The sequence below is a fragment of the Podarcis filfolensis genome (genome assembly GCF_964270895.1).
Source record: "Podarcis filfolensis genome assembly, chromosome: 14".
Classification (NCBI taxonomy): Eukaryota; Metazoa; Chordata; class Lepidosauria; order Squamata; family Lacertidae; genus Podarcis; species Podarcis filfolensis.
The window spans coordinates 39,954,288-39,980,292 of record NC_139616.1 but is presented as its reverse complement, the minus strand read 5'-3'; the positions used below and the strand labels follow the sequence as shown (position 1 = coordinate 39,980,292).

The window sequence follows — 26,005 nt, the reverse complement described above, 5'->3', positions numbered from 1 at the left end:
ATGAAATGTGTGCAAGTTGTTGGAAATCACATACAAAGATTTGCTTATAGTATTTTTATTTTATTTATTTATTAAATGTGCATACCGCCCTTCACTTGAAGACCGCGGGGCAGTTCACAATGTAAAAATACAAAATGGAACATTTTCTTACCAAAGAGAGGGGAAATTGGGCAAAATGGCATTAAGAATGTGTTAGAAGAAATTTGTGCTAAAATGCTGATGGATTTTCATGAGGACTCTCTCTCTTCTCTCTATGCAGACTGATGCAGAAAAGTGCAGAACCAAACTTAAGATTTTTTTGTAGGGCAGGGGAGAAAGAGAGAAATAAAAATGGACAGATTTGCTCATGCCTCTTTTGCAGCACAATCGTAATCCTATTAGGAGGCTCTCATTGCTCATTAGAGGCAATAAAGGGTTGTGTGTGAAAGTTTTAAAGAAAATATAAATAGCGGTCTTGAGGGTGTAGTTAAAAATGATGGAATTTGCTCCCCAAAGGAAGCAGTTCTGACTGCCATCTTGGATGACATTGAAAGAGGATTGGCCAAATTCCTAGAGGTAAAGGCTATCAAAGGCTAAGAGTCATCATGGCTACGTTCTGTCTCCACTGTCAGAGGCAGCATGGCTCTGAATATGACCCAGAGTCCCAAGTGGGCAGAGGGGTCTTGTGTTGGGGTCCTGCTTGTGGGTTTCCTGCAGGCATCTGGGCGGCCACTGTGAGATCAGGCTAGACGGGCCATTGGCCTGATCCAGCACACTCCTCTTCTCGGACCCAGCCAGCAAGGACAATGGTCAGGGATAAAGGGAGTTGTAACACAACAACATTTAGAGGGGCTCCAGCTTGGGGGAGCTGGCACTGCACAAATGGTTTGCAGGATGTGCAAAATGGGCCATCGCTGCCCAAGCAGCAAAGCACCACACCAGCCCTTCAAGAAGCAAACATTGATCCTTCCATGAAACATTTTTCTCCACATTTGTCCTTGGGCTTTATCTTAGGAATGCTGGAACTAATGTACCTCCTCCCCACCCCAGTGATTTACCTGGGCCCTCAGATTAGCTGCTTCTTTCCATTTAACACATAGGATAAAAATCTAGCAGACACCCATTTAAGAAAGGCCACCATTGTTTGTCAATTGCAGGCACTGCCAGTAAGTGTCTTCAACTCATAGCCTTGAGCAGATTCTCTTCATAATACCCAGACAGCACAGAGGCAAGAAATGCCATTTATCTTCTTGGAAGGTACTGGAGATTGTTTTCATACTTTCACAGCGTTCTTTGGAAAAGGGAGGGATGTCCCTTCCTCTGTTTTAGCACAAAACCTGTTTTGGCAACGATACCACACTATCACTTTCATTACGTTATTAATCTGAAATGAGCAACCAAAATGACCATAAGTATGGAACGAGGGGACATCTTAGTTTAAAGAAAAGGTGAGGAGGAGGTGCATAAATTCATATAAATCATTCATGGCAAGGAGAAAGTGGAGAACATATTTTCTCCCTCTCTCATAGCACTGGGCACCCAATGAAGCTGAACAATGAGAGGTTCAGGATAGATAAAAGTTGAACTATGGAATTTTTGTTGTTGTTGTTTAGTCATTTAGTCGTGTCCAACTCTTCGTGACCCCATGGACCAGAGCACGCCAGGCACTCCTGTCTTCCACTGCCTCCCGCAATTTGGTCAAACTCATGCTGGTAGCTTCGAGAACACTGTCCAACCATCTCGCCCTCTGTCGTCCCCTTCTCCTTGTGCCCTCCATCTTTCCCAACATCAGGGTCTTTTCCAGGGAGTCTTCTCTTCTCATGAGGTGGCCAAAGTACTGGAGCCTCAGCTTCACGATCTGTCCTTCCAGTGAGCACTCTGGGCTGATTTCCTTAAGAATGGAGAGGTTTGATCTTCTTGCAGTCCATGGGACTCTCAAGAGTCTCCTCCAGCACCAAACTATGGAATTAGCACCCACAATAGACAGGTATAGCCACCAACTTCAATGGCTTCAAAAGAGGATCAGACAATTTCATGGAGGTATAGACCATCAATGGCTACTAACCATGATGGCTATGCTCTGTCTCCACTGTTGCAAGGCAGTCATGCTTCTGAATACCAATTACTGGAAGCCATAGGAGGGGAGAGTGCTCTGAGTTCAGGTCCTGCTTGCAGGCTTTCCCCCGCCCCAAGGCATTTGGTTGGCCACTGTGAGACCAGGATGCAGGACTAGATGGGCCAATGGCCTGATCCAGCAGCCTCTTCTTATGTTTTCACACATTCTTTAAATAACTGAAGGGCCATCACATCAACCTCCTGCAAGACTTGTTGTCTGCTGCCCCAGAGGGCAGAACTAGCACAAAGAGGCTCAAGTTACAGAAGGGAAACATGAGGGTTAACTTCCTAACAGCAAGAGCAGTTTGACAGTTGGTGCCGACAGGAACAAGAGGCTGTACCCAATGCTGTGCTTCTTATAGAGCAGACCAATTAGGCCTATCTGCACTATAAATTTAGAGCAGTGTCGCAGCCAAAGAATCCTGGGAAGTGTAGTTTGCTAAAGATGCTGAGAGTCGTCCCTCTTTCCCCTCACAGAGCTACAAGTCACAGAACAGCTCAGTAATCAACCCCACTTCCCAGAGAACTATGGGGACTGTAGCTGTGAGGGGAATGGGGTCTCCTTCAGCACTCTCTTTCAAAATTAAAATATATTTTTCATTTTCCCATTTTACAAGCATTTTTAACGAGAAAAACAAAATCCTTACAAATTTAATTTGCATTTCCCTCAACTTCCCTCCCCTCCTTTCTGCAGTTGTTTAGTTTATATCTTTTTATTACTGTATATCCAATTCAAATCTATTTACCAATATTCCTTTATCTTCCCCTTTATCTCTTGCTGCATGTGTTTATATCAATCCTGCTAACATTTTAATTTATTTACAATGTATCTTCAAATAATCAATAATTCCCCCCTATTGTGTTTTTAAAGAATCTCTCATCTTGATTTCTAATTCTTCCGGTAAGTTTCGCCATTTTTGCGTACTCCTTCAATTAAAACTGCCAGTCCTGGTTTGTTGGGACTGTTTTTTCTTTCCATCTTTGGGTGTAAATAATCTGGGAAGCCCTGGTAGCATACATAAAGTTTTTCCCCCGTTCATTGTGTACCTCTCCACCAATTATACCTAGAAGAAAAACTTCTGGTTTTTTCACAAAAGTGATCTTCAACATTTTTCTCCCCAACTCATTATAAATCATTTCACAGAAAGCTTTTGCTAACTCACATGACAGTTCTCAGCATTCTTAACCAATTATGCTTCCCACGATTCTATGGGGTGAAGTCAAAGTGATATGATACTGCTTTAAATGTATGGTGCAGAAGGGACCTTAGGTCCATTCATTTTAGGAGTTCTTACCACTGAATGAAGCTGAGTTGACTATATAGTGGTACCTTGCAAGACGAATGCCTCGTAAGACGAAAAACTTGCAAGACGAAAGAGTTTTTCGTTTTTTGAGTTGCTTCGCAAGACGAATTTCCCTATGGGCTTGCTTCGCAAGACGAACACGTCTTGCAAGTTTGTTTCCTCAATGCATTCCTATGGGAATCCGTGCTTCGCAAGACGAAAAATTCGCAAGACAAAAAAACTCGCAGAACGAATTAATTTCGTCTTGCGAGGTACCACTGTACAGAAATAGTACCTCAGGTTAGGAACTTTGCTTCAGGATGAGAACAGAAATCACACAGCAGCAGTGGGAGGCCCCATTAGCTAAAGTGGTACCTCAGGTTAAGAACTTAATTCGTTCTGGAAGTCCGTTCTCAACCTGAAACTGTTCTTAACCTGAGGTACCACTTTAGCTAATGGGGCCTCCCACTGCCGCTGTGTGATTTCTGTTCTCATCCTGAAGCAAAGTTCCTAACCCGAGGTACTATTTCTGGGTTAGCAGAGTCTGTACCCTGAAGCGTCTGTAACCTGAGGTACCACTGTATTTATTTATTGGCCGCTGTATAAGCCAAGCTATATTTGTGGCCATCTTGCAGGGATTAAATGGAACAAAATTTACAGTAAATCAGTATAATGCAGTTTATGTTACGAAAAAGGAGCAATGCTGCTGAGTGCTCCAGATGGCTGGAAAGCCAAACAGGATGTTGATGTTATGGGACTGTACCGTGGGAACCAGGGACAGTCTTTTATGTGCACTGAGCACCGGATGTTAGCTCAGAGTGTCACATGACCCTGTACCAGAAGTACATGGGTGGAGGTATTCCCTCTCTGCTGTGGCTGCTGAGGAGTGCAGACATGTTCTTTTCTGCACTGCTGGAAAGACAGAAATAAAGGCATGTAAAGACATTTCTGTCTGTCTCTCTCCCCTCCCTGGGGATGGCAGGGAGTGAGGGAGGAGGGATGGTTGTGTTCTTCTCACGTTCGTGAGGAGGATCGGCCGATAGAGACCTCGCCTTGTCTTGCCGGGAGTCGCTGACGGGGAGGTCAACATGGAATCAAAGCCGGGCACCTGGGGAGTGCCAAATTCCTCTGACATGGCTTTGAAGATCCCAACATATGGTAGCAGATGCTGCTGGTTATCTGATCCATGGGAATCAGCATGAGAGGTGAGAGGTTGATGGATCGTGTGCCATCCTCTGCACCAAGGAAAGAAGATAACGTCTGCATTGCAGCCAGAAGCTGAACAGACGGCTGGACACCAAGAGGGGGTGTTTTCCAAGCATCGGAGCCCCAAAAAGGTATGCTGAATATCGGGCTAAAAGTGTGAATGCAGATTGATTTATTCTCTGGTTCACGAGAGCTGCATTTGGAAAAACAGCTCTGAGAGCCTAGGCTTGCATACCAGGCATACTTGCGGTGAGATAAGAGGGAAGAGGTATGCACAGTTGCTAAGCAACGACCGTCAGTCAGCTTGGAAAGTTACTGACACCTGGGGCTGGCTCAGTCAGAGCCGGGAAAGCGAAAGTTGTTTTGACTGTGAGACAGCTTGGAGATTGCCTGCCTGAGAGAGGAAGAAAAACAGCTCAAAAGAGCTTTTGGATTTTACTAGCTCGAGTGTGAGAGCTGAGACTTGGCTTCAAAATGGATGCCAAAAAGGGGGGAGGCTTGCCTTACCCGCCTCCCCTCACTAATGACAATTATTCATCTTGGTCTGTAAAGCTGAAGGCCCTGCTGCAGAATCATAGGATTTTTGGGGTGATTGAGAACCCCATCCCTCAAGCACCAACCCGAGGTTGGGAATCACAGAATGTGAAGGCCAGGACGGCTATAATTCTGTGTGTCTCGGATGATCAACTTGTGCATATTCAGGATTTGGAATATGCGCGTGAGATTTGGGAAACGCTGCGTAGAACACATCAGAGAGATGCTGGTTCTTCAGCGTTGCTGTATTTTGAGAAGCTGACCAATCTGAGGCTTGCGCCTGATGGAGATGTTCAAGCGCACCTGACGGAAATGAAATATCTGCGCCAACAGATGGTGGAACGCAATTTCCATCTGCAGGAGGAAGTGTTTTGCTTCATGATGATAAACAGCTTAAATCGGACTTACAAAACGGTTGCCAGTCAGCTGGGTTCCCTTCCGGCGAAGGAATTGACCGCGGAGAGGGTGTCTGCCGTTGTTTTGAATGAACACGACAGGCTTGCTGCACTGGAGGTGAAGGACAGGGGGAGGGAAGAACGGAGTTCTAATTCCCCCACTGATGTTGCTACTGGAGAGGATGCTGTAGCTTTGAACGTTGTCCGATGCTACAATTGTGGACAGGCTGGGCATCTTCAGCGGAACTGCAAGAAGCCACGCCAGCCGAAAGGAGCGAAGGGCCGCTCAGCAAAGCCTGAGGCAGCAGGCAAAAGTCATACCACGTCTTCGGTAAAACCTGCAAAGGCCCTGATGGCGAAAGGAACCACGCCAGATGTTGGAAATTCATTTGTGATCGATACGGGCTGTAATTTTCATATGTCCCCACACAAGGCGCTCTTTTCGACGTTTAAGAAGCAAAGCTTCGCTGTGGAACAAGCCAACGGTCAGAAGCTGGAAGCGACCGGGGTTGGAACTGTGTATCTTAAGAGTCTGAACCTGACTATACACAATGTTTACTTGGTTCCCGAATTGAAGTTCAATCTGCTGAGTGTTTCGCAGATTGCAAAGAAAGGACTGAAACTGTCCTATGATGCTGAGAGCTGCAAGATCTTCAAAGATGGAGAGTTGTATCTTTCTGCCAGAGAGAAAGGTGGACTGTATTTGTTGGACTTTAAGCAAAGTGATTACATGGAATGTAATTCTGAGTCTAACTTGATTTCTCTTGCAGGTGTGACCAAAACGAGCGCCAAGAAGGTGGCCAGGGTCAACAGAGCGTTTCAGCAGGTGTATGCTGATGTGATTGGTCCTCTAGAACCATCTAGAGGCAATGCAAGATTTTATCTTGTGTGTGTGGATCATTTCTCTAACTTTGTCTGGGTTTATGTGTTAAAAAGGCCACAGGAAGCCTTGGAAAGGTTTCAGGAGTTTTGTGACAAGGTTAAAAGGATGCATGATGCTAACATTGGTTGTCTTTTGACAGATGAGAAGCAGATTTTTCTTTTACAGGATTTCCAGAGGTTCCTGCAGAAGGAAGGGATAAGACACAAGGTTGCTGTTTCAGCGGAAGCGTGGAACAGGGGTGTCTGTGTACGGGTGAACAAAGAATTGCAAAAGGGGATGAATGCGCAATTGCTTAGTTCACATCTGCCACATGAGTTCTGGGCGGAGTCACTCATGTCGTTTAGTCATGCGTGGGTGAGAAAGGTTTCAAAAGAGTTGGGAAGTTCTCCTTTTGAGAAACTGTTCCAGAGAAAACCTTCTGTTGCCCATTTCAAGGTTTTTGGGTCTCATGTGAGGACAGAAGCTCCAGGTGGAGTAAAGAATGCCAGAGGCATTTTTGTGGGATATGAAAAGGGTCTCTACAGAGTAATTTTGTCTGAATCTGGTCAGGTGATTCTCACAAAATTTCTAGAGAGTGCTCCCAAACAGGAGAGAGTGATTGTACACACATTTCCCACAGAGGACGATTCAGATGATGATGATGATTTCACAGAGTACAGTGGTACTGAGAGTGACAGCGATAGCTCAGAGAGCTCAGTTGTCACAGTTATTGAGAGGAAATCTCACACATTGGATACACCTTCACAGGTGAAGGATGAACCACTGTTTGCTATTGGAACTGGTTCTCCTAAGAGTCCTGAGACTGAACCAGTGAGCAGAGAGGATCAGCACCTCTTGCGCAGGTCTGAGAGAGTTACAAAGGGTGAACCACCCAAAAGGTACTCAGAAGAGTTTGCTAACTTAGCTGTTGCATGTGTTGCTGTTGTAAACAACCAAGGACAGGATGGAGCTGTGTCTAAGTCAGAGACAAAGACACAACAGAGAGTTGCTAGCCAAGGTAATGAAGATGCACTCATTCCTTGGAAGCCAGACAACCAGAGAGGTACACTGGGGAAACCAGTGGCGGGTAGTTCCAAGGGTGGAACTGAAACAACAGGGGAGTGTTATGTGTATAACAACTGTTTGTTTTCTTCTCTGGATCACGCTTTGCTTGCCGCAACACGCATTGATTCTTTTGGGGGAGGTTGTTACGAAAAAGGAGCAATGCTGCTGAGTGCTCCAGATGGCTGGAAAGCCAAACAGGATGTTGATGTTATGGGACTGTACCGTGGGAACCAGGGACAGTCTTTTATGTGCACTGAGCACCGGATGTTAGCTCAGAGTGTCACATGACCCTGTACCAGAAGTACATGGGTGGAGGTATTCCCTCTCTGCTGTGGCTGCTGAGGAGTGCAGACATGTTCTTTTCTGCACTGCTGGAAAGACAGAAATAAAGGCATGTAAAGACATTTCTGTCTGTCTCTCTCCCCTCCCTGGGGATGGCAGGGAGTGAGGGAGGAGGGATGGTTGTGTTCTTCTCACGTTCGTGAGGAGGATCGGCCGATAGAGACCTCGCCTTGTCTTGCCGGGAGTCGCTGACGGGGAGGTCAACATGGAATCAAAGCCGGGCACCTGGGGAGTGCCAAATTCCTCTGACATGGCTTTGAAGATCCCAACAGTTTATACACAGTATAATACGCCTTGTAAAATAAGGTACAGTGGTACCTCTGGTTACGAACTTAATTTGTCCCGGAGGTCCATTCTTAATCTGAAACTGTTCTTGACCTGAGGTACCACTTTAGCTATTGGGGCCTCCCGCTGCCGCCACACAATTTCTGTTGTCATCCTGAGGTAAATTTCTTAACCCAAAGTACTATATCTGGGTTATCAGAGTCTGTAACCTGAAGCGTCTATAACCCGAGGTACCACTGTAACCTGAAGAAGAATAGGAAGCTGCTTTTTATGGAACCAGGCCATTAGCAGTGTAGTTATCAGCTACACTGATCGCAGTGGCTCTCCAGGGTTTCAGAGAGGGGTCTCTCCCAGCCTTCCTTGGCAGTTGCTGGGCTTTGAAGCTGGGACCCTCTGCATGCAAAGCAGACCCTGCATCACTACAGCCTGTCCCAAGAACACTTTGACAGTGGTACCAGGTGGCCCCAAAGGTGGCAATGGACTCTCCCTGGTTGGAGGCCATCTGTCAAGGATGCTCTTCTGCCTCTGGCATTCCTGCATTGAGCAGAGGGTTAGACTATCTGACACCCCTCTCCAACTCCATGGTTCTCTGGCAATCTTAGTAAGGGCTGTTGAGATTATGGTGGTTGGTGGGAAAAGTGCATTGGAATACTGGTTGCTGGAAACTGCAGGAGGGGAGGGGGACCAAACCCTGCTTCTTGAACAAGCTTGGTTGGCCACTGTGAGGACAGGATGCTGGACTAGATGGGCCATTGGCCTGATCCAGCCAGGTCCTACTTAAGGCGTTCTTAGGGTTAACCCAGACAGCATCAGAGGAGGTGCCAGAGTGGTTGGGAAGATGACAAGAAAGACATCCTGCCTCTCTTGCAAAGGCAGCTTCAAGTTGCAAAGGAAAGGGCCATGTGTGGGTTGTAGGTTTCAGTTAGGGTCCTTCCTGTCTCCCCACCCCACGCAGAATTCGAACGCAGGAGAAGCACCTTCAAATCAAAGGGTATGCCGTTCCTCAAACAAACTCTTAAAAACAATCACACACAAACACACACACCCCATTCAAAGTCATGCATATCGTGGCCACATTTCAGCACACAATTAGTTACGTTTCTGCGCATTACGGGCTTAAGTGTGCCTCACTTTGCCCTGGATTGGGGCCTGTATTTCTCATTGCCTCATTTACCAACGTACTAGAACACACTGCATTTTCTTTCTGTTTTTAAGACAGCAACAACAAAAAATTTCAAAACAGGCACATGCATTTCTGAAAGTGTCAACAGAGTTCCTTTTTACTGAATTAATTCTGTGTTGCCAAAAGATTGAGGTCTAGGACAAAAGGGCAGGCAAATATTCTCACTTCTGATGAGAACTATTTTCATAACTGAAACTGAAAGAGATGGTGAAGAGGGCTGGATTTAGGAATGAAATGATCAGAAACAATCTGATTCAAAAACATTATTTATTTACATACCTAACCTAAGGCTTCACTTGGATGCAAAAGTCCCGGTGAATAATTTCAGCACACCGTATTTCTAAGCAAGTACACTTAAGATCCTAGGAAGCATTTCTCTCAAATAATAATAATTTATAATAATAATTTATAATTTATACCAATTGTAAGAAGAGAAGCTGAACCCAATGCACAGTGCAATGAGTTCTGCCAGAATCTTCAAAACAAAGCTTTTCGCAAAGCAAGTACTGGGAGCTTGTAGTCCAAATTTGAATATCCAAGGAATATTTCCTTCCCCACACTAACAGCACATACATGTCCTCAGATGGAAACACACTGAGTTCACTGGGACCAACTGGGTGGGGATAGCATCACAACAATGCCATCCCTTTACTTGGGAGTAAGCCCTATTAAACTCAGTGAGATTTACTGCTGAGTAGGTAAGTGTACAAGATTGCACTGTAAATCTTCTACTTGGCAACAGCTTCTTCCAAGGAGCACTTCATATCAAGATAGGATCTGAAACGTACAATATGTACCACAGCAGATTTGCTCCTTTCTATAGGAGAAGGTTAGGATTCTCTTTCTCTTCATCACAATGTCTCCTGTTGGGTTTCTGATTTTTCTTCTATTAGGTCTTTAAATCCCAATTTTGCCAGTGGTTCTTTGGCCATAAGTTGTCTAAACAAACAAGCAAACAAAAAACAATTTGAAAAGCATTAAACTTGAAATTGGCATGCTTAGCAATTTCATTTTCTGAATAATTTTGTGCTCCTTAAAATAAAATAAAAAAATAAACCCAGAAGATTCACATGATTCTATAGGACTGCAGAGGAACCCCTGGCAAAGAATTTGTATAATTAAGGGTGTTGGTTTGCTTTCTTTTAAAGGAAGGTTCCTGGCTTATGGATATAAAAATATGCTTGAAAATATGTGGGCAGTGGTTGCTTAAAAATGCACAGAAGCTCACAAAAGGGGTATGGGCTAGAGAATTTGAATTGCCAAGGATGTCAGTTTCCCTTTTAAAAACAACAACAGGTTTCTAGTCCACTGGACCACTCAGCCGCCCTAGAAACACAGGGACATAGGAAGCTACAAAGTCATATCAAAAACAACAAAGTGATTCAACAATCAATCGTTCTTCTCAGGAAACTGTAGCTCTGGGAGGCAAACAGGGTGTCTCCTAAAAACTCTCAAAACCCTTAACAAACTACAGTTCCCATGATTCCTTGGGGAAAGAAGTGACTGTTAAAGGGGTACAACAGTGTTTTAAATGTATGGGGTGGATGTGGACTCATTGTCAGCAAAAAAAGAAGAAGAAGAGGAGAAAAGAAAAAGGGCAGGGGGAATTAAGTACTGTAATTTTACAGATTTCAAAAATGAAGCAGTCAGTGGTTTGCGGAGCCAAAAATCCACCGTGCACTGACAGCCTAGCATAAGTTGTCTCTGGCAAATTGAGAGCAAACATCCATTAGCTTAAGTGAAGTGTTGCAAATAAGAATGCACTTGCCTCTCCATTCTGCATTCTAAATATTCCTTTGATTCCTGCCTGCACAATGCATTCTCAAAGCTGTTCTCCCTCAGACACTTCATGAATTTTTCTTTGAAAGCTGTACATTCACCTGTTCGACAGAAGGAAAGCACGTTTTTTGAAACAGGAGGCATGAAAAGAAACAGACATGGAATTAAGAGTAAGACAAAACAATAGCGCTATTCAAAGGACAGGCTGGCTGCTGTGGCTCAGCACAAGAACGTAATGCAGTAGGCGGGGGGACACATTGAAACCAGTGAGGTGCCAGCAAACCTTCAGGTCACTAAGGTCCAAGAAAAAATAGTTTCAAAGGGGGAATTCAGTGTGAAGTTGCTGATTTAGAATTCATTAGCAGTTCTCAGGATTCTTTGGGGGAAGCCATGACTATTTAAGTGGTGTGATGCTGCTTTAGATCTATAGTGGCATTGGCTCAATCTAGCAGGCTGTTCTTATGCTATTGCTTTATATGTACAGTGCAGATGATGCCTTACAGAGGGGGAGAATTACAAATGCCACCTTGAGCTCCTTGCCCCCCCCAAGGGAGATAGATATATATTTTTGTATGTTTTAAAATAGGCTTGTAATTTTTTCCTTGATTCTATTTTTGTAGACCGCTTTGAGGTTTGTCTATTTTATACAGTGGTACCTCAGGTTAAGAACTTAATTCGTTCTGGAGGTCTGTTCTTAACCTGAGGCACCACTTCAGCTAATGGGGCCTCCCGCTGCTGCCGCGCCACCAGAGCACGATTTCTGTTCTCAACCTGAAGCAAAGTTCTTAACCCGAGGTACTATTTCTGGGTTAGCGGAGTCTGTAACCTGAAGCGTATTTAACTTGAAGCGTATGTAACCCGAGGCACCACTGTACAATCAAATGGTGCATAAATTTTACAAAATAAGATAAATAAATAAAATGCAATAGAAATAAATAAATAAACCATGAATGAATGAATGAATGTTCTGCTGCCTCTCTTACTGGTCCCAGTGTCAATTCTTGTGCCGGAGGTGGAGCTTTAAAAAACATTGATTTGCAGCCCTCCTCTTCCATTTTTATGGCGGAAAATGCGCCCCCAGGTGTTGTGGGACTCCAACTCCCATCAGCCCTAGCCAGCACGGCCCCCACCAAGGATGATGGAAGTTATAGTCCATCAGCAACACGATAGTCAAAAGTTCCCCTCCCCTCCCCTAGGGGGCCCATAACAGAAGTTCTGCTTAACGGAAAGCTATCGTTTCCATGGGCTCACAGTGGTACCGCTCTATCCCTTGCGCATCTATGGCAAGAGCCCTTATTGACTGTACTTGAGAGTTCGCTTTTAGGCCGGAAATGCCTGTCGTACTTTCTCTCCCCCCACCCAACGTTCTCTCTATGGTCGGTGGACGAATCGCACATGCGCAGTCGAGGTGACGGACGGTTGCGGGGGGGGGGGAACCTTCTCACCGAAATGATCCAGAGGGAAAGCGCCTTTGTCCGGCGGCCTCGGCTTGAAGCTTTTCGTCCCGAAGTTCATAGCCGTAGACATGACGACGACTCTCCGAGGACCCGACGCAGCCGCTGCGCCTCTGACCGAACCTTCGCCTCACTTCCGGGATCTCGGTGTTGTCAAGTCCCAGGTTGTGGAGTGGAGCGCCGAGCCAGGCCAGAAGAAACGAGAGCAGAGCTGATCGGGCGGGGAGGAGCCAAGCAGTTAGCCCCGCCTCCTTTTGCCCCAGGTGGATGCCTGGCCGGGATGGAGCTGGCATTTTTAAATCTTATTTTACTTATTGATAAATATGTGCTTTGCAGAAAGCAAAGGAGCCTTGCGATATTTCAGAGACTAACCAGTCTTAATTGCGCCTTCAGATTGAAACTGGAAGACGTGATTTCTTCAATTCCAGGAAATCTATACCGCTTTGCTGTCTAATTCTTTAGAAAATAAATAAATAAATCTCCAAGCGGTTTGCAACCTACCTACATCAAAACATCAGATAAGACGATCCAGAATAAAACATTACTGAAGAAAGTCAAATATAAAACTTGCATTCAGTGTAACACAATCAACAAGAAACTAAAACATTACAGTGGTACCTCAGGTTAAGAACTTAATTCGTTCTGGAGGTCTGTTCTTAACCTGAAACTGTTCTTAACCTGAAGCACCACTTTAGCTAACGGGGCCTCCTGCTGCCACTGTGCTGCTGCTGCACAATTTCTTTCTCATCCTGAAGCAAAGTTCTTAACCCAAGGTAATATTTCTGGGTTAGCAGAGTCTGTAACCTGAAGCGTATGTAACCCGAGGTACCACTGTATCTTAAAGGAGGTCAGCTACACAGTGCGCATTTACAGCAGCAAAGTTAACGACGAGAAAACATTATCTTAAACGTTTCAGAAGAAAGCATGCCCTACTTGTGCTTCAGCTAGTTCCAGTCCTTCAGCTGGGATACTTGTTCAAGCAGAAGGTGGCTTTTTTCAGAATATAGATTTAAGTGTTAGCAGCTTAAAACACAGGCAGTTCTCCCCTGTTGCATTTCAAGTCGCATTTGCACGCTGCTGTACACGCCAGAAAGGGGGTGGAGCAGACCCTCCAAGTGCCCCTATTTTCCAGGGATGTCCCTGATTTAGAGAATCCGTCCCGGTTTCTGCTTTGATCCCGGAATGTCCCACTTTTCCTTAGGATGTCTCTATTTTCATTGGAGAAATGTTGGAGGGTATGGAGGTAACGGACCCCCGAGCCATCTGAAGGCAATCCTCTATAGGGAGGTGTTGGTTTTTTAAAAATGTTTAATGTTTTATTGCTTTTGAATTGACTTTGCTTTTGAATTATGGTGCTGGAGGAGACTCTTGAGAGTCCCATGGACTGCAAGAAGATCAAACGTTTCCATTCTTAAGAAAATCAGCCCTGAGTGCTCACTGGAAGGACAGATCGTGAAGCTGAGGCTGCAATACTTTGGCCACCTCATGAGAAGAGAAGACTCCCTGGAAAAGACCCTGATGCTGGGAAAGATTGAGGGCACAAGGAGAAGGGGATGACAGAAGACGAGATGGTTGGACAGTGTTCTCGAAGCTACCAGCATGAGTCTGACCAAACTGCGGGAGGCAGTGGAAGACAGGAGTGCCTGGTGTGCTCTGGTCCATGGGGTCACGAAGAGTCTGACACGACTAAATGACTAAACAACAACAACAACGTTTTATTATGTGTTGGAAGCTGTCCAGAGTGGCTGGGGTAACACAGTCAGATGTGTGGGTTGTAAATAGTAAAATGATCATTATGGAATGGGACATCCCTATTTTTAATGGAAGAAATGTTGGAGGGTTTGTTGGAGGTGTCTTCACCTAATGAGCATTGCCTGTTTGATTTCCCTGTGGCCTCATTACCCCACACAACTTCTTTTTAGTGAAGCTCTCACCTGTGCATGTGCCATCATCTGCGCATGCACAATGGCTAGCTCAAATGTATGCACCTGAGGTTAATTGCAAAATGAGTGTGGTTTGCGTGTTCAAATCGGATGGGAGCTGGTTTAAGAGACAATGCATCCAACAACAGGTTTTCTCAAGAAACTACAGGACAGATATGGATGTGGCTAACATCCTGTGTACACTGCTTCAAACACCAGCAGTGGGAGCACATTGGAGCCAGATGACTTGGTAACACCTTTCACTGGATCTACTTTTGACCTCTCTCCGCCTTCTGCCCTTTCTGTCTCAAGGAGCACTGGACACCACTGGTTGCTGTGAGACACTGGTTGCCTGTAGCTCCTGGGAAGCAGGGTTGAATATACATGGGATAAAACAGTTGCAGAAAAGCAGGTGTTTCAGCAGCTTTCCCTGCGAAGGTGTGAAATGCCATAACATCACCTGGGCATGCCTTTACTTTGTTCTGTTCATTGCATAATAAGCCCTGCGGTTGGTATACTCATACGGGAACTGTATTTGGTGATTTATTACCACTTGCATTTTGAACAAAATGTTCTTCCAAGAAAAACTTAGTTCTGATTTGACTGGGTTTTTAAAAAAGAAAAAAGAAAAGATGGCCCAAGTTACTTAACAGACTGAAGAGTTCAGTGCCATGCAGTCCTGCGCATGTTTACTTCTGAGTCAGCCCCCACTGTGTGTAGTGGAGCTTCATTTTCACAAACATGCGCACAGGATCCTTTTTGTTAAGTTGTGGGTGAACATATCAGACGACACAGCGATTCTTCAAACAGCTCTTGTTTATTCACAGGCCAGAACAGAACTGAACTGAAGGGTTCAGCCAGCCTGCTTATATAGAGCTCCACTAGAACGCAACAGTAACCATTTTCTGTAACCATCCAATCACTGAACGTCACTTTCAATCCCTTATTTGCATATGTGGACCTGAGTGAAAACTATCTACAGTATCCCCCTGCAGGCCCAGGGTGAGAACTTCAGTACATAACACTTTTGTCTCATCTAAGTTCTTAAGATCAACCCTACAAGTACCTAAACACGTCTCCAATGCTACCATACATCTCAAAGCTGGATTCGTAAGAATCGAGGCCAGAGTATGGCTTGCCACACTGAATTATTGGCTGAGACTATCCTTCTTCCCACGTGGTCTTGCTCCCTTAACTATTAAGGATGGTTTCCAAACAACAGGGGAATGTGTTGCATACTCAGTTGCTAGTCTTATGTGTTTTATGTTTTAAGTTTTATGTGTTCAGTTTATCTGTATGTTTTATCTTATGCTGGCCTGGGACTGAAATAAAGTTTGATACTGATACTACCTCATTTTAACTTGCTGGGATCTGTTGCAGGATGAGCTGCAGCCAGCTGCATACCGACACATTTCAGTTACAAGAAAGCCTGATAATTTATAGGCATATCCATGAGCTGCTTTCTTTTTCTTAATAGAGTCATACCTCGGGTTGAAGTTGCTTCAGGTTGAGCACTTTCAGGTTGCTCTTTCATAGTTTATTAGCAGCCAGTCTTATGTTGTATCAACTTGTTTCTTTGAAGTGTGTAATATTGTTTTGATAGCTGTAATATTTATTTATTTCACCTCATGTTTCCTGAAATTTTATATATATGTTAAGGACCTTGCTCCCATACATTATGCGCAGCAGCAGAAAGTAGATCCAAACTTGGGGTAAGTGGGTGGGGCAAACTGAGCATGCCTGTTCCGAGGTAACAAGAGAGCGGGGGAAATGGAAAATGAAAACTTATGAAGAGGTGAAAGAATCTGTTTACGACTGGTTACATTACTTTCAGATTAATGAAATGTTTAAAAAAGATTGTAAAATGTGTGGGTATGAAGGTAAAGAATCAAAATTCCAAGTGGAGGTATTGAATAATGAGTATAAAAATCTGTCTAAAATGTATAAAATGTTGCTGGAGTGGCATACAAAAGATTAAGAGGTAAAAGCAGTAATGATACACTGGGCAAGAGACTTTGGTTATAATATACAGTATGATGATTGGATGAAATTATGGAATGAAAGGTTAAAATTTACGGCATGTACTGTGTTGAAAGAAAATGTAATGAAAATGTTCTACAGATGGTATATAACACCAGTTAAACTGGCCAAAATGTATAAAACATGCAATAAGTGTTGGAAACGTAAAGAAAAAGAAGGTACTTTCTATCATATGTGGTGGGAGTGTAAAAGGGTGAAAGACTTCTGGGAAATGATATACAATGAATTGAAAAAGATGTTGAAATATACGTTCGTTAAAAAACGAGAGGCCTTTCTATTAGGAATGGTAGGAAACGAAATTAATAAGAGAGACTGTAAACTGTTTCAATATGCAGTGACTACCGCAAGGATACTTCTGGCCCAAAGATGGAAACAGGAAGAAATTCCAACAGTGGAAGAATGGAGAAGGAAATTGACTGAATATGCAGAATTGGACAAATTGACTGGGAAGATTCGATATCAGAAAGACCAAAAGTTTATCGAGGACTGGGGGAAATTTACAGAATATCTGAAAAATATATGTGATGTACAGACAACGCTTGTTGGTTTTGAAGAGACTCTGTGAGATAGTAAGAAATATTGCAAAAAAGAGAGTAAGAGGAAAAGGAGTTGGGAAAGGCAATATCATGTTTAGAAATGCGTCAATAAATAGAAATTTTACGAAAGATTGACAGAGAAACTGAGGCAAGTCAAAAATTGAAGAATGAGTGCAAAATAATTTGTTGATTGTATAAAATTTGTTTGGAAAATGAATAAAAATTATTTAAAAAAGAAAAGAACATGCCTGTTCCGCGGTGATTGTAAACTTAGTAGACATCAGATCCATCAAAAGATGGTCAGTAAGAGATCTCAATGAGCAGGGAAGTTCTTAGATGCTCTCTCACGCGTCCAGATCATAAGGTAATCGTTGCAAAAATATCACTGCCGCTCAAGGCGACCTGTTGTTTGTGCTCCTTAATCCTTTCCCACTCTAGAATTTGAAACTGTAAATGGAAAAGTACACCCAGTTTAGTTATATAACCATCGGATTAGGCATCTTGAAATCTGAGGTCTTAATTATGTTGTTCCTGCAAACCATGAGTAATGAATTTTTGGGGGGTTTCTAAGCAACTGATTGTTTTCTACGGTATATAATGCAATTAGCACTTTGAAATTTGGCTGGTTATTACTTTTGGCAATAACATGAGGAAGGAAACAAGCAGGAGGAAACACTAGGGTTGCCATATTTTTTTAAAAAAAATCTTTTTCCTTTCTGGCAAAAGCTGTTAACCTTTTTTCCCCAGTTTTCTCCAAACTTGTTGAGCTTTTTCAGCAAAAACGGCACTGCTGCTAGGGGCTGCTATTCGGCTGGATTTTTCCAAAAATTTTCCTGATTGCCACCCAGACACTGTTGCTGACTGCAGTATTCCGGATACTACATTCAAATAACCACACCTAGAATGATGGTGAGCCTCTTGCCCAGTCACACATCCCTGCTTCTCTTTCCATAAGAATATCACCTTCAACATTCCTCACATGAAAACATTTGTGAGTCGAGGACCCGCCACCCACTTGAGGATAAGAAAGACACAAGGACGCAGTATATTAGGTTAATGGGCTAAAAAAAAGGCCACAACTTTATTGATTACAGCATGTGAGTGGTACAGTGGTACCTCGGGTTACATACGCTTCAGGTTACACACTCTGCTAACCCAGAAATAGTGCTTCAGGTTAAGAACTTTGCTTCAAGATAAGAACAGAAATCGTGCTCCGGCGGCGCAGCAGGAGGCCCCATTAGCTAAAGTGGTGCTTCAGGTTAAGAACAGTTTCAGGTTAAGAACGGACCTCCGGAACGAATTAAGTACTTAACCTGAGGTACCACTGTATTGGCTTAGGCATTGGATAAAACAACAGAGCGTGAGTCCACCCCCTCAGGGAGGGGTGAGTCTATCAAGGGTTAACCGCCAGTAGGAGGAGCTTGTTGATGCAAATACAACTGGAAGCTCCCCCTGATGTCACCGGGGGTCGTGCCATGGCCCTAGCCACCTAGCAAGGGCGTCAGACAGGATCCATGACACTGGATTCCTTTAACGGAATAACCAAAAGTGGAGGGGTAGGCGATGGCCACATCCTGCCCTCCAATACACAAACATATTCCAATGCCTAACGGCCACCCGAGTCAAACAGGCTCGCCGCCAATACCCTCACAGCTGCAACCAATCCCTAAGGCTTCTGATGATGTCGGCCAGCCAAATATCATTGCCGAGATCTGAAAGGTGAACACCATCTTCCCAGAACAGAGTCAACTCGCTGAACCGGATGTCAGCATGCACAATCACATAGCCATTCATAAAGCGCAATTTGCACGCCACCACACGATTTACAAGTTTTCTGGAGTTGTCGATGACCGTAGGGCTACGGGAGCCTCGCCAAAACCTCCTCTTCAGAAGGTTGGACCAAAACAAAGTTGTCCTGGGGAACAGAGCGAGCAGCCGGATCATCATCTGACGAAACCCAGCAGCGCAATGAGAAGGCAATGCCCCGCCTCCTCAGCTTCCGCCCGATTGGTTGGTTGCCAGGGGGCGTGGCACAGCAGCCGGGACAGCTATTTATCATTTATACCCCGCCCATCTGGCTGGGCTTCCCCAGCCACTCTGGGCAGCTTCCAACAAAATATTAAAATACAGTAGTCCATCAAACATTAAAAGCTTCCCTAAACAGGGCTTCCTTCAGATGCCTTCTAAATGTCTGGTAGTTGTTGTTGGGTAGATTTACAAAAAGAAAAGAAAAAACACACACAAAAATTTTTTTTAGAAAGGGGCACGATTAGATGCCCCCTCGCTCACCACTACATTAATTTGTCCAGTTCATAGAAATCATAGAATTGTAGACGATCATTCTAGTCCAGATGCCTGCAATGGAAGTGAGGAAATTGCTAAGGCCTTTCACACAAACCAGATGCTGCAACAGCGCTGTAGTTACCCAAGTAAACAACTGCAGTGACTATGTTCTATCTCCAATGTTTAGAAATATATATATTGTAAGAAAATAGTCACGAAATTAAAAGACGCCTGTTTCTTGGGAGAAAAGCAATGACAAACCTAGACAGCATCTTAAAAAGCAGGAACATCACCTTGCCAACAAAAGTCCATATATGTTATGTACTGAGTTGAATAGGATCCAAACTGCAGCAGTCTGATTGGTCCTAGAACAATAGGATTCAAAAGGCAGCAGTCTGATTGGTCCTAGAACAATAGGATTCAGAATGCAGCAGTCAGATTGGTCCTAGAACAATGCAGCAGTATGATTGGTTGGCAGGAACCACCCAATCATGCTCCAGATAGAAGTGAATCCACAACCTGATTGGCTTACAGTAGAATTCCGGAATTAGCCAATCATGTGCAGCCCATTGTGTAAGTAATGTATATAAAGCAGATACTTTGAGGGGACTTTCATTCATTCCTCCTCACCACTATGAGCTGAATAAAGAGCATGAAATCACTTTGCGACTCTGAGTATATTTCAGTATAGTTAAAGCTATGGTTTTTCCAGTAGTGATGTATGGAAGTGAGAGCTGACCATAAAGAAGGCTGATCGCCAAAGAATTGATGCTTTTGAATTATGGTGCTGGAGGAGACTCTTGAGAGTCCCATGGACTGTAAGAAGATCAAACCTCTCCATTCTTAAGGAAATCAGCCCTGAGTGCTCACTGGAAGGACAGATCGTGAAGCTGAGGCTCCAATACTTTGGCCACCACATGAGAAAAGAAGACTCCCTGGAAAAGACCCAGATGTTGGGAAAGATGGAGGGCACAAGGAGAAGGGGACGAGAGAGGACGAGATGGGTGAACAGTGTTCTTGAAGCTACCAGCATGAGTTTGACCAAACTGCGGGAGGCAGTGGAAGACAGGAGTGCCTGGCGTGCTCTGGTCCATGGGGTCACGAAGAGTTGGACACGACTAAACGACTAAACAACAACAAATACACACACACACACACACACACACACACACACACACACACATTTATATTCAAATATCCATCCATTTTATTTTATTGTTTTACAGTTATATTTTTGTTTAACAGGATTTATATAACACATACACAGAGTGCACATTGCTGTCAGAGTGGAATGGACTTATAAATGTTGAAAATAACTTTTGTTTAAAAAACCAGAAGCTTATCTTTTAGGTATAATTGAGGAAGAGGTCCCAAAGATAAGAAAAAAGCTATTTGTGTATGCTACCACAGCTGCCCAAATGGTATATGCCTAAAGATGGAAAGAAGTTTCAACGAAAGTCCATCATCAGCAATTGAGACAGATGGAATACACAGAGATGGCGAAACTTGCCGGGAAGAACAAGAGATCAAGATGAGAGACTTTTCTTAACGGTATGGGGAAAATTTGTCAAATATATGAAAACAAATTGTAAATGATAAAAACATTAGCAGACATAAGCAGTAAGAAATAAAGGGAGTGGAAAGGTAACATTTGTAAATAGGTTTGAATTGGTTATGTAGTAAGATTGTGATATATAATGGGGTGGGGTTTGAAGAAAAAGCAGGTTGAATTTGTTTAGATTTAATTTTTGTTGTTAAAATATTGTAAAATGCAAAAATAAAACATATATTTTTTAAAATTGATATGTGAACCTGACATGAACCAGAAATAGATTAACCCATCCATCCCTCGTCTGAGAAAACCTTGTTAGGATGTTTAAGACAAACAAGTAAGACCAAATCATGCTTCTGGACTGCAGAGCTGCATCCACAGACGCATAATCTTTCAATTTATTTGCTGTTGCGACCATTATGGTAATTTCAACCATCACTAAAAAAGGAAATATACGTCCTATCCATACTATACAGAATGTGCATAGATGCACCATTAAAAGACCATAGACTCACAGTGCACGTGGTTGGTTTGCCGCTAGTTACATGCATTGAGTATCCCTCGATGTTTCTAGACAATGGAGTGACTTGTATCGGAAAAATGCTCTTGTATCAGAAAAAGGGGCCCTAGTTTGTTCTCTGGTATTTTCTGGTTCTTGAGCACAAAGGCAAGCTGAGTATAGATTAACTTAGTTGTTCTTTACCAAGGGATAGTTTGCCAGGCTGCGCATGTAACCAGCTGATTGCTGATCATCCATATCAGTCTGCAAATACAATTCTGTATCAGAAACCCAGGAAGTGGAGGAATGATAAAATTCTCATCACTTGGCCGGATGAAACAGGAGATTAGATTATCACATGGTTACATACGCAGTCGTGTAATGCATAACCACTGGGTAAATGATTGTCTGCATTCACCCAGTGAGATCAAGATTTCCAGAAATATCACATTCAAACTAAACCTACATCTTGCTGAATACCAACAAACACTTGCATTTCAGTTTCAGCCTAAAGCATATTAGTTAGTCTTAGCCTTTTTCCTTCTGCATTTGAAAGTATTGTAGAAATCAAATATGAGATCAGCTGTGATGAGTGCATATATTATGCTTTGCGGTATTTCAGTTTTATTTTGTGGCTTTCAGTTGTTGGACTTCTTAGTTATATAAGTATTATTTCTTTGGCTGCCTGGATTACAGCGGATGAGCATTACGATTTAAAATGTATAAATTGTAACATTGGACATGCTTATCTCATTCATCCAGATGATAAGAAATCTTCTAAACCAGGGTAGGTAACCTCCACCACATGGACTCACCTTGACCCACCAAGGGTTCCAATTAAAACCACACCCACTTGTCAATCGGGTGACATCACATCAATAGGCTAGCGACATCACTTTGATAGAATGTCCTTCCACTGGCAGGTGAAGACATTTTTTTACTCCAGTAGGCTTTTTGGGAGCTGGTTTTTTTGTTTTTAAGGAATGGGCTCTTAATAGTGGTTGTTTTGTTTTCTAAGCTATCTGCATTTTAATAGGTATGCTTTTGTATTGTTTTCATCCCAAAGTTAGTATATTTAAAAGGTAAAGGGACCCCTGACCATTAGGTCCAGTTGTGACCGACTCTGGGGTTGCGGCGCTCATCTCGCTTTATTGGGCGAGGGAGCTGGCATACAGCTTCCGGGTCATGTGGCCAGCATGACTAAGCCGCTTCTGGCGAACCAGAGCAGCGCACGGAAACGCCGTTTACCTTCCCGCCAGAGTGGTACCTATTTATCTACTTGCACTTTGGCGTGCTTTCGAACTGTTAGGTAGGCAGGAGCAGGGACCGAGCAACGGGAGCTCACCCCGTCACAGGGATTCGAACCGCCGACCTTCTGATCGGCAAGTCCTAGGCTCTGTGGTTTAACCCACAGCACCACCCATGTCCCTCTAATTTATTTAGTTTATTTAGTGGTGTGCATTTTAGCTGTATTTGTTTTGAGTTTTGTGAGCTGCTTGGATCTGGGAAAAAGACAGGATATAAATAAAACAACAATAATAATGTATTTTGGAATTGTTAAAATTTAGTGTCTGTTTCAAGAGGTACAACTAAGGCCAAGGGCAAAGGAAAGCTCACCTGGTGCCTTTGCCCAGCTTCCTTGAACAGCCTCAGGGACACTCCAGAGCCACCAGAATCCCTTCCTCTTCTAGGGCCAGCTGTAACTTGTGAATAATCACTAGGTAACCACTTTTGTTGCCGTAATCCTGAATCACTTTGAGGACATAAAGCTTCCAACCATAGCTGGCAGATGTGGGGGATGGAATGTGGCTAAGAAACTTTGCCTGAAGTACTCTTGACTGTAAGAATCGGGCAGGGGGGGGCTGTTAGAATTCCTGCTCTATGATTGCAGTCATGGGATTGTTGTCTATCATATGACTGTATATGTTTTGACTCCACAGAGTGGGAAGTGACAGAGACAGGATGTTTGTGTTACTGTGTTCCATGAAGTGAGACTATTGTCTTTTGTTCTTTTATTCTCTTTGCTGTCTGATGCTAGAGAGAGAGGGAGCCATGTTGCAGTGCTCTGTGTGTGTTTATATGTAAATAAAGTAGATTAGCCAAAATGCTGAGTTGCTGAGGTCTGTCACACAAGGTGCGCAAACTCTGCAGATCCCTAAGTGTGCCGGTGTCGGTTGGCATCAGTCGCTGTGATGCTTGGGCTGAAGAAAGCTTATGAAACTCCCGAACGATCGACCAGGAGGGAGGGAACATGTCAGTCGGGCATGTGTCCCTGCCAGGGTCCTACTTGAGTGTAGGCTGAACTCCTGACAGAAACCTCCATACAACTTCCTATGGATATGGCCTCCAGAAAGTTCCCTGAAGAGATGGTGACCTTCAAGCTGAAAAGCATTCCCCATTCCTTTTATAAAGCAATGCCAATCCATTACATTAATTAAAAAATTTCATGTCTGGGAAGCGGGGACCCAAAAGATAATTGTAATTAGGAGCCAGATTGAGAAGAGCGGGGGTAACCTTACAAGGATAAACTTTAGTTTTTTCCAGAGTTGCTCCAAGCTAATAGTAACCTTTCTGATGACAGGAATCTCCTGCAAGACATCTGATCACAAATACTTTTACCGTAACCAGTGAAAAGAACATTCCAGGAAAGCAAAAGGCAGCATCTTGTTGGGCCACACCTGCAATTTTGCAAAAGGTAAGTGTATTCCATTTAGTCCAACTGTCATCTGATGGAAAAACAATGTCTAATCAGTTTTGTTTAACAATGTTAACCTCTTCTGCCTTAAAGAAACAGCTTACAGCACACATGTAATCCGCCCCAAACTTTTATCAGCTAGAGTAGGCTTAAACCGAAAGCATAAATCATTGAGTGAGCGAATCTATTGTAAAAGTTGTTCTTACGCTTAGTGCACAAGCCTCGTACTTAGCTTGCCTTAAAAGTATTGAGCTAATGGACAGGTTGATCTGCCTTCAGGCAGGACCCAAGTCCCTGACGGACAGCGGTTAATCCTTCATTTGACAAGCACAATCTTCCTTGCCATGACGGGGAGAACCAGTGTCAGAAAATGAGAAAGACATGCTCTATAAAAATCCTTCAAGTTTTCTTTGACGTTCAGCACTATCCTGTATCTCTTGCATGGCCCACTGATTTCCATACGGCTTACCCTCTTGTAAAGTGTACTCTGCATTTCTTGCCACTTTGTTTTTGGGCCCAATTCAAGCTGCTCACGTTTGTTTTTAAAAAAACCTGCTTGGTTCCAAGTATTGGAAATACTGCCTCCTTCCCTAAAGACCTTCATCAGCTGTTTATTTATTATATATATTAGTCAATTATGTTTTCCCTCATTTTTGCATTTTTCTAGTCTTAAATTCAGTTCTCCATATTTTCACATCACGTCACTGTTTTATTTTTCTAATCCTCATGAAGATTCATTGATGAATGTATCCTAATATATACTCTTCTATCTGCCAATTTGCCTAAAACACACCTTTCCCCCCGCAAAGCAATTTTCTATATTTTGATGCATTTTTGTATGTGACTGTCACATTTCTATACGTTCTACACACACAATGCCCTTGTAAATGCTTTTCGGAAAACATAACTCGGCTGGAGAACTGCAGTGCATAATTCAGAGAGGTGCAAATTGGAAAGGATGACTGCATTTCGGTTTGTAGGCAGATGTTTTGGGACTACAATTCCCATCATCCCTGACCACTGGTCCTGTTAGCTAGGGATGGTGGGAGTTGTAGTCCCAAAACATCTGGAGGGCCGAGTTTGCCTGTGCCTAGTGTATAGTTTCAGGAACTGTGAATTAGGCAAGTTCGCCTTTAAATGCAAACTGAACCCAATTTCGCCCATCCTCCATTCCCAGTTCACAAATAATTGTTCGTTGTCCCCTGGCAATGAGCCTCCACCGCCTGCATTCTCTGCAGTAGATAAACCCCCTACTCTGTTTCTGCTCAACCTGGGAGGCACGTAGACTAGCTGTGCAATAAACAGACAGAAAACAGAGGCACTTTCTGGCCAGGAATTTCCTTTCAGCGCAGCAGCCTTGCATAACCTTGTCATTTAAACTGCTCCTCTCTACATCTCTTGACCTTTGTACAAGACAATCCCAGCTTGTGAAGGAGAACATTCCCTCTATCAAGGCATGGGCAAGGGGCCAAAGTAGTGGGTAGGGGCACATACCTCTTGGGTGGGGGGTGAGGGGTGTGTCTCAGCAAGCAAGAATCCTCCCCGATGATACATGTCAAGCTGGCTCAGGATTTATTTATTTTTCAACACGTAGCCACCTGGGCCTTCAACAAATATCACCATGCGTAGTATTCTCCTGGTTTTGACTTTGGCATTAACACCCCCCAGTCCCTCATTCTTCCTCCCCTCTCTGTGCAGTGTGGGAAAGAGCCATGGTTCAGTGCCGGAGCCTCTGTTTCACACTTGGAGATGGTCTTAGGTTCAGTCTCTGCCATCTCCAAGTTCTTCCCAAGGGGAAGAACTTGAGTCTGTCACCATGGAGAGCTACTGTCAGTGCAGGCAGGACTGAGAGAGATGAAACTCTGGTTTGGCTCAGCTCCTTAAGGCAGCTCCCTATACACAGTTTTTGGTCAGGCACTTGATAGACGATATGGCCCTTGCTGTTCCATCAAATGAAAAGCAAAGACCTTCTGATTCCTGATTTTAGCTCAGGGGT

General features: G+C 43.7%; 1 protein-coding gene across 1 annotated transcript; it reads right to left on the bottom strand.

The window, feature by feature from the left end:
* Nucleotides 1–9,499: 9,499 nt before the first annotated feature.
* COX19 (cytochrome c oxidase assembly factor COX19) lies at nucleotides 9,500–12,664 on the bottom strand. The gene is made up of 3 exons (XM_083585448.1): nucleotides 12,474–12,664; nucleotides 11,018–11,129; nucleotides 9,500–10,188 (listed from the first exon to the last, which is right to left on the bottom strand). Exons 1-3 carry the CDS (start codon nucleotides 12,553–12,555, stop codon nucleotides 10,101–10,103), a joined length of 282 nt encoding a protein of 93 aa, XP_083441574.1. The 5' UTR covers nucleotides 12,556–12,664; the 3' UTR covers nucleotides 9,500–10,100.
* Nucleotides 12,665–26,005: the final 13,341 nt, after the last annotated feature.

Bases quoted from the DNA above. Each gene is read 5' to 3' on its own strand.
- COX19 (XM_083585448.1), bottom strand. From the start codon at position 12,555: ATGTCTACGGCTATGAACTTCGGGACGAAAAGCTTCAAGCCGAGGCCG. The intron at 11,130-12,473 runs GTGAGAAGGTTC...TCTGTCGAACAG, and splicing joins TTTCCCTCTGGATCATTTCG to GTGAATGTACAGCTTTCAAA. The intron at 10,189-11,017 runs GCAAGTGCATTC...TTGTTTGTTTAG, and splicing joins TTAGAATGCAGAATGGAGAG to ACAACTTATGGCCAAAGAAC.